Source organism: Neolamprologus multifasciatus, chromosome 10 (assembly GCF_963576455.1).
Source record: "Neolamprologus multifasciatus chromosome 10, fNeoMul1.2, whole genome shotgun sequence".
Taxonomy (NCBI): domain Eukaryota; kingdom Metazoa; phylum Chordata; class Actinopteri; order Cichliformes; family Cichlidae; genus Neolamprologus; species Neolamprologus multifasciatus.
Genome location: NC_140448.1, coordinates 13849909 through 13859064, shown reverse-complemented (window position 1 = coordinate 13859064; position 9156 = coordinate 13849909). Strand labels below are relative to the sequence as shown.

General features: G+C 38.5%; 1 protein-coding gene across 1 annotated transcript; it reads left to right on the top strand.

The window, feature by feature from the left end:
• The first annotated feature begins 1011 nt into the window (after positions 1-1011).
• Positions 1012-7102, top strand: pdha1a (pyruvate dehydrogenase E1 subunit alpha 1a). The gene is made up of 11 exons (XM_085174269.1): positions 1012-1162; positions 2196-2264; positions 2342-2515; positions 2707-2833; positions 3218-3309; positions 3473-3565; positions 3841-3996; positions 4370-4441; positions 4516-4583; positions 4998-5106; positions 5638-7102. Exons 1-11 carry the CDS (start codon positions 1115-1117, stop codon positions 5800-5802), a joined length of 1173 nt encoding a protein of 390 aa, XP_085030395.1. The 5' UTR covers positions 1012-1114; the 3' UTR covers positions 5803-7102.
• Positions 7103-9156: the final 2054 nt, after the last annotated feature.

Below are 9156 nucleotides of genomic sequence, written 5' to 3'. Positions count from 1 at the left end.
TGCCATGAATTGTCCTTCAAACTTCTGGCATTACATTGGGGGAATGAGTATAATTAACAGAAATATCCTATACATATGCACTGCAGCTTTTGCTATTATTTATATTTTTTCATTTCCTTCTTTTGATCCAGCCGTTTTCTTGCCTTCGTTTGCTCTTTGCTCCATACAGCCTGATGGATGGAGCATTTTTTTAACTCCCTTTTCACCACTTCATAACCCCAAAAAGCTACACTGTGGTTCCTTCTGCAGTTGCAGCATTTCCAATTAACTACAACAATACATTTGCCAAACTCATGAACCCCTCCAAAACAATCACACCTGCAACTCTTCTTACATATAACTGCCATGTGTCCAAAGTCTTGACATTTAAAGTATCTCATGGGCTTTGGCGCATATTCTCTGATCCCTTAGGCAGTAAACCCAAAGCATACTTCAGCAAGGAGCTCTTGCTGCTGGAAATGAATTAGAATAGTTTCTGCCTCTTAAAAAAATAAATAAAATAAAAATATATATATCCTCTTTATCATTAACCTTTAATTTTTTAATACAATTATTCCTCAGTTGGAAAATTTCCCCAAGGTCAAACAAAGGGAGACCACACTATGGCACATGTTCAAACAAAGGTTTATTCATCCAAATTAATTGTTAATCAAATAGATATATAACATCACCCCCAGAAAGGTGTCAACTCAGCTCTGTAGATTCGGCAATCATATTAAAGCAGTTTGAATTTAGATTCAAGCTGCTCTTCATACTTATGGCCACAAGATGGCACCAAAGAAGACTTTGCTGAAAAGCTTTGGGTAATGAACCCTTTTTCAATAAAAGCTTCAACGCTTCAGAAGGCTTCATACTGCCATCACCACTGCACATCTAAAGTCTTCGTCCCTGTCAAATATAGGGGGGTTGAAGAAATTATATTATTAAATAGCCACTGATCAGTGTTGCATTTCCTACACTCACTACCAACCACACCTCTCCTCTACTTCGAACACAGCCCGCTGTCGGCAGTTGCGCTTTCTATCTGCCGATATTCAAGACAGCGAAGAAGCCCCAAGCCGGAAGGACACATCCTGACATTAGGACGGTTCTGCGGTGGGTTAGGTCAGGAAAGATGCTAGCCATCATCTCTAATGTGTTTAGAGCCAGTGCCCAGCGGAATGTAAGTGCTGTTTTTTTTTTTATTCTGTAAACGGACTTAGCTAAACATTGCAAAATGTAGTCTCGCGAAGAGCGCCAGTCCACCCAAAACAAAACTGTCATCGCTGTTCTGACCTTGTAAGCCTGAATGATAGCTTCACTAGCTAACACGGTAAAAGTTTGCGCACAGATTTAAAGTTTCAATGTCAGCGGACAGTCAGTAACTACTTAGTTAATGTTTAAATGAATGGAAATGGGAACTGTTAAAGGAAGGGTGAAAGCTAGCATTAATAACAATCAGTCTTACATACTGAGACAGCCAAGAAAACTCACTGTACTGTTCGGACATGAGATTCAGTGCCGACAGCTTGAAAAAAACCGAAACAAAACAACTGTATTTGATATTTTTGTGGCGCTTTATAAGGTCACAAAGGTAAGCATTATTAAGGTAGTAATAGGGTATTAGCAAGTGCATAATTCATCATTTATATAGCATTACTCTTCCTTAGTATTCCATTGATAAATACAGATATATTATCATGACTGTGATTATGATTATTACTAGCAGTCATGTAGTAACAGTGATAGCTGTACACATTTACAGCATGTACAGCAATGATAGGTGTACATGGTCATTTATAAATGTTATAAATAACATACTAAGGAGGAGTAACAATATATAAACGATGAATTAAGCACATGCTAATACCTTACTAATGCTTAATAGTCTGAACTTGCTGCTAAGAACTTAACTTAAATCAGATGACAACTCAAACTTTTGGAAACTTCGTTACAATCCATTTAAAGACTATTCAGTGAATGATTTAACTATAAACCAGGTCCTATGAAGGACAAATTATAATAATGGCTGGCTGGGGGAGGAACCTTTGCAGTAAATGGGATGAGGGCTAACATGAAAAGTCCTGTAGAAGCATTTAACAGACTAATGGGAAGGCACTCTGTAAAAATGAGTGCCTTGAGTTCTGTAGTTGTCTCAAAATGTGACACGAATTGCTTTTATAGATTGAAAGCTCTTGCATACTTGTTTCTCACAGGGGGCTGCAGTGATTATGTCAGCACGCACATATGCTGACTTCACGACCCAGGCTACCTTTGAAATAAAGGTAAGATTGAAATTGTGATGTTGTGAACACAGACTGGCACTTGGCAGTTTGACTCATGGGTATTTGCTTCTCTATAGAAATGTGACCTCTTCAAGCTGGATGAGGGCCCTGCCACTCAGGTGGTTCTGACTCGCGATGAGGGTCTGCAGTACTACCGCATCATGCAGACGATGAGGCGTATGGAGCTGAAGGCAGATCAGCTCTACAAGCAGAAAATCATCAGAGGATTCTGCCACTTGTATGATGGCCAGGTTGGATGATTTTTCTGATCTACAATGAAAGTTAGGGATGGCAGTTTAAATTTCAGAATATCTGGCAAGGATGTTAAACTTTTTGGAGGAGTGGAAGTTTTGAAGTGTTGCCCTGTGAAACATTTATTGATTACTCTTCAGAATAAATCTCCCTTTAGGACCAGACATGTCAAGCTGTTTTCTCATTATAGGAAGCTTGTGCTGTTGGTATTGAAGCCTCAATTAACTTGTCAGACCACCTGATCACGGCATACCGTGCCCATGGCTACACTTACACCCGGGGAGGGACTGTAAAGGAGATTATGGCTGAGCTAACCGGTGAGTTGTTGGTGAAGACATTAAATATCAGTACACAATGGGACTTTTTTTGAATTGACTCCCCTGTGAAAAGCGGCAAATGTTCAGTTGCTGCTGGAGTAACTTGGCAGGTTTTGAATCTTTATTTTCCCTAAAGGGAAGCTGTTGAGCCCAGGACATAGAATATTGAAGTTATAAAATGATGACACTAGAAATGTCTCCCTAATTGACTGAAGGCGGGACACATTTGTTGCTGGCCCTGCTTCAGCTTGGTTTTCTAGTCCCTGAGATTACGGTTCTAGGAAACCGTAGTCTGGCTGAACCTAGGAACAAATTTCAGTTGATGATGTACTTTGAGCTGTAAATGCTCTTGTTAATATCACCTAATATCTTTTTCACGCACAGGCAGAAGAGGTGGTATTGCAAAGGGCAAAGGAGGCTCTATGCACATGTACTGTAAACACTTCTATGGTGGAAATGGAATTGTTGGTGCTCAGGTAAATATAACATTTGGCAGCTTTGCTTTAAATTTGTTACTTATCGTTCTGCCTTCCATGGTTTACGATCATCTAATTGCATTACAAGATATTTCACAGGGCCATTGGTTTGAACTGACACTTGTACATTTAGACTTTAACACTCAATGTTGGACTTCTCTAGGTTCCTTTGGGTGCTGGTGTAGCACTTGCCTGCAAGTTTCAGGGCAACAACCAGCTGTGTGTCTGTCTCTATGGTGATGGTGCTGCCAACCAGGTATGTGTAGCTTTTTTTTCTTTTGTTTTTTACATAAATGGGTTAAAGAGCAACACGTTTGGATCTACACCTGGCCAGTATTTACTTTACTTTGCAGTACACTGACAGATTTAATCTTGTTCTGTGGGAATTGAGCAAACTTGTGCTAAATGCACAACATAACTAAATTCTGGGAAGTGTTAAAGGATAATAAATGGCCTTAGTACAAAGGAGAATCTAAACTGATGGGCTTCTATTACAGGACACCCTTTTAAAGTCTTGTGTATATTTCACAGGGCCAGATTTTTGAAACGTACAACATGGCTGCTCTCTGGAAACTGCCTGTTATCTTTATCTGCGAGAACAACCGGTATGGCATGGGCACCTCAGTGGAGCGAGCTGCAGCCAGCACAGATTACTTCAAGAGAGGAGAGTTCATTCCTGGTCTGAGGGTAAGGGTCTGGCATGCTTGAGCACATTTCTTACATGTAGAGCTGCATCTGTCATTTTAAGCTGTTGCAGAGCAACAGACACTTGACAGAAGCTGATGTCTTGCACAATTTGTTAGCAATCGAACACTTATTCAATTTGGGTTTGTTCAATCAAAATTACAAATGAATGATTAACCTTGACTGTCTCGAACACAATACACACTAGATGGAAGTGTGCTAAATGCTATTTGGAGTGATGTGTTTGTGAAATGTAAACACTTTCAAATGTGTTTGGTGCTACCATAAACTTGTAGAATCTGCATGTTGACCATGTCAGTTTATTACTTTTTGTAAGATAAGATTAAAGAAAAATACTCAGTAACTTTGTGTACAGGTGGATGGAATGGATGTTCTCTGTGTCCGGGAAGCAACCAAGTTTGCTGCTGATCACTGTCGCTCTGGGAAGGTACGTTTAAAATGTTATATTGACGTGTGCAGGAAATGCGACTCGGATCTCTAACTTCTTTGTCCTTTGCTCAGGGTCCTATTCTCATGGAACTCCAGACATACCGTTATCATGGACACAGCATGAGCGATCCTGGCGTTAGGTAAACGTTAGGCTACTTGATTATTTAAATTGATACAACTTAAAGTGGCTAAAGTTCTCACCTACAGTTTAATCTTACAGATTTTCTCTTCACTGTGCCTGTGCCCCTTACCTCTGCTCCTTAGTAGTCTCCATGTACCCCCTTTGTAGTGACCTGAGAACAGCCTAGGGATGAATTGAGATTCAGTATCTTCTGTCAGATTTGTTTATTTGATAGAATTCACACCTCAAAGTAATTTGAATTTCATTTGAATCTGCATAGAAATGATCACAGAAATTTTGAAGGCACTGGTTTTTCCAAAATGAGCCTAAATTTGTCAAAAGTAATATTACAAAACATTTTAAATCCTCAAAGTGCATTTGATAGCAACAGTAGTGCATCCCTCCAACTTTCCTGCACCCTCTCCCCTTTTAGCTACCGCACACGTGAGGAGATCCAGGAAGTGCGCAGTAAGAGTGACCCCATCTCCATGCTGAAGGACCGCATGCTCAGCAACAACATGGCTAGCGTGGAGGAGCTCAAGGTAGGAAATGCTTCAGATATAGAAATCACATTTCTGTGAGCCAACACTTCTGACAATTTGGAAGCCTCAAACAAGAGTCCTTGTTTTTGTAACTGGGTATTGAAAGACTGACTAAGCATACTGACATTTGGGTTAGCTTTAGTCTGTCAAGTGAAAGTGAACAGCATGCTTTAGAGGTGAGGTTAATGAAAGTGCCTGCTCTTTAACAATAGTGTAAAATTCTACAGTGAAATTTAAGATGAGATCCTCCAGGTTTCCTCTCTTGTCTTTGAGGAAAATTGTATTCATAGACTGGAAAATGCATTTGAGACAGAACAATGCTAAAGTCTTTATAAACAGGTGGGAAAAATACATAGTCCCATGGAACGAGGCGCACAAGCTAGTTACCGCGCTAGAGTCATGCTTCTATGAGCTTTAGTAGCCTTCTCCATTTGAAGTAGAATGGTAAACAAAATATGTCTATTCTCTGCTTCTATTGGTTTGACCAAACTTTCTTTGCTGCAGTGTCTAACTGTCCTTATTTATCTGTAGGAAATTGATGTAGAAGTGAGAAAGGAAATCGAGGATGCAGCTCAGTTTGCCACCACAGACCCAGAGCCCCCACTGGAAGACTTGTGCAATCACATCTTCAGCGACATGCCGTCTTTGGAGGTGCGCGGCACAAACCCATGGGCCAAGCTGAAGTCTGTTAGCTAAAGTTCTTGTTTCTCCTCCCTCTTACAATCGTAACCCACCTAACCCCTTTCCTTAATGCACACGCCATGTACTTTAAACGAGTGCCTCATCACCAGAGCTTTAAGCATCAGCAAGTAATCGACTTCTAGAGCTAAGTAAACAGTTGGGGCCATTTTTACAAAGAAGTGTTGAATTAAACTGACACAAAAAGAATTGGAGATCAGATTCACTTTTCTACCTCAAGTCTTGAAATTGCTACAGTGAAATGTTAAAACATTATCAGTGTTGCCAATCTAAAATTTATACCTACATTTATCCACTTCACCATATTTAACTTTTAGCCAGAAACTGTGATTAAAATCACAGTTTCTGGCAGACATCCTTTTATTAAGACTTCTTGAGGCATATTTATTCCTTAAATCTCTGTAAATCTGACTCCATGTGAATATGTAGTGGATTATTTGCTAATTGATCTGGTAATTTTTGAGGTGCTGTAAGTGTTCACTGTGTCAAACACAGGCTGTATGACCTTAACATGGCTTTGTGCTCTTTATACTTAAATGTACATGATAAAGAAGTCAACTTGAGACATTTGCTTGCGTCTTTATTTCAATTGTCTTCAAAAATGCTGCAAATTGTAACTGTTCAAAATGTTAATCTACATGAATGGGTCTGGTAGATCTGAAAGCTGAATTTGACTCACGAGTTGAGCAGATGTCTGTGTTCACATGATCCTGAGGTCTTTTTCAGATTTGGTGGCTTGTCTCCAAACATTTTTAGAGGCTTGGCTTAAACTAAATGTGGGTGAACTAGAAATGAAATGAACAAGTGAAAATTTAAAACCTAACATTGGGTGGCAAGTTCATGCAGCTGTGCCTCTGGCTTTGTAACTTGTGTGATCAGATGTAACTTCAGTTACTCATCAACAAGCTTCTATCCCTACTGGCTTGCTTTGCAGACTATTGATGCAAGTTTTTAAAGAACTCTGCAACTCTTTCAAGGAGTACTGGGAGATTAGGACTTTCTACAGAAACATATTGAACTGTTGGCTTCAATGTCTAAAGCTAAAATTCTTAGTGAATCTGTTACAAGGTGGGGAATGATATAAAACACTCTGTAGAAACATTGAGTTGTTTTGATAAAGGGATTTTGTAATGCTATTTGTGTATTCTGTAAACAGAGTAAAGAGGTCAAGGTAACTTTTCAGTAATGCAATGCACCATGGTTAAACAAGTTTTGGCTCTTCGCCACTGCCAACTTAGGGAGGGTATTGGATCCTGTGTGAAATGCATACAATAAAGCAATTAAGTCAACAGTCAAATTTGCTGTCAGTTGTCTTTTTTGCAAACATGGAAAATTTCTCAGCTTGTGTGGGTTAACACTTTAGTTGCATTTTCCCAATAAAGCACAAAAAGTCTATTGAACCCTGCAAAAATCACAGGTCAAAAACGAAAATGGCTTAAAATTATTTTCTAAGATGTTGGGCAAATCTGCCACCAAAAAAGCTCCAATGTGGCCTTGATTCTCCAAGGGGAACTCCAACTAAAATACCATCCTTCCAAAGCTAATTGTTATTGTGGAAGCTGTTTAACACCTCAGTCCAAGAGAATTTAATAGTGTAACTGGGTTTAGCTGCAAATACAAATATAAGTTTTGCATCTTCTCTCCCATTAAACCATTTTAATCAACCATTGTATTCTATTGTGAGGAATTATACACAGTTACTCCCATTAGCATATAAATTGCACATAGGATGGATGGAGGTAGTGACTTGCCCATAGTTGTGTATCCTTGGGCAAGATACTAACCCCAAGTTGCTCTCCGATGCATCCATCGGAGTATGAATGTGTGTGAATGTAGTTAGAAAGCACTAAGTACAGATAAAATGCTTGTGAGAATGGGTGTGATTGGGTGAATGTGGCATGTTGTATACGGCGCTTTGAGTACTCCGGGAGAGTAGAAAAGCGCTATACAAGAATCAGTCCATTTACCAATCAAATTTTTATGGAGTGCTTTCTCCCAATCTTCATCAGAGAATGAAACCAACATATGTTTACTATATTCTTCCCTTATTTGATTAACAGAAGGATTGATTTCATTCATTATCTGAGTATATATCATTGATACTCTTCTTTTGTTTAATAAATTGACCTTCAGCAAAGAGTCTAAACAGGATGTTGGGAAGTATCTGGAAAATTTACGTACCAAAAATCTAATGTTATTGTTTTATTCACAGACTGTAGATTATTTTTTATTGAAGCTCTGAATTTCGAAGAATCAAAATAACAGAATTACAAAGTGCCTTGATGCTACTGTTGTAATAATACTGAACTGAACTTAAATGAGCTGAACTGTGCTATACAGTGACTGATGAAGACACCATCCAGTGTAATTTTTATGCCACACTGCCACAAATTAAGTGTATTGGTAATCATTTTTGTATTTCTGTAATGGTTAATCCAGCAGAGTGCACAAGCTCTTTAATCAAAATGATATTTTAATGATAATTTATAAATATTGATCCTAACTTCTCACAAAGATGTGAGTTCAGTTTCCTATTTGTCTAATCGATGAAATCATTTGTAGTTTCAACCATGTTTTTGACAGAGTTCTAAAATATTAATCTTTTTTTATTTTTTTAATGACAGGTGGTCTGACATTTTGTTAAGCTCTGTGTGTATCACCATCAGTTACAGTCTTGACAGGAAAAGATAAATTTGTGTCTATTTTGGAAAGAAAATGAGTATTTCCAGCCTGGCATTGTAGCCTCATTTGGACAGGTAGTAGCTGCCAAAAATATTGTTGCTGTAAAGCCTTTAGCCCCAACACCTCCAAGAGTTCCCGAAAGCTAAGCAACAAGGACCTCGGCCTGGGATGTTGCTCTGCCATGCAATAGCCATCGCTAAAGAAAGTAAGTTGTTTTCCTCAGTAACTGTAGAAGAAGCTGTGTACTGAAACTTTGATTTAAGGGATTTTTTAACCCTCTGGGCTCTATCCTGGCCATTTGTGGCCACTTCACTTTTCTTTTTTCAACCATTTCCGTTCTGTTAATGCAAATGGAATGAAACTTCCATTTGCATTATTTTTGTATGTGTATGTGTATTTTTTTCAGATTTTTTAATTTTCAACATCAGCTCCTTAATAATGTCAATAATATTCACTATACACCAAATTGTTCCTCTTGGCTCTATCGTGGCCATTTTTGGCCAATTGAAACCCATTATAACCACCTTTTTTGATTCCTTGTTATTGACAGTAATATATCATGCAATTTAGGTAAATTTGCTTTCATTCTAAACTCAACACATGAAAATTGTAGTTTTTAATGTTTTTTACCAAATTACATCATTTACTCATTTTTGGCCAATCAAGCAA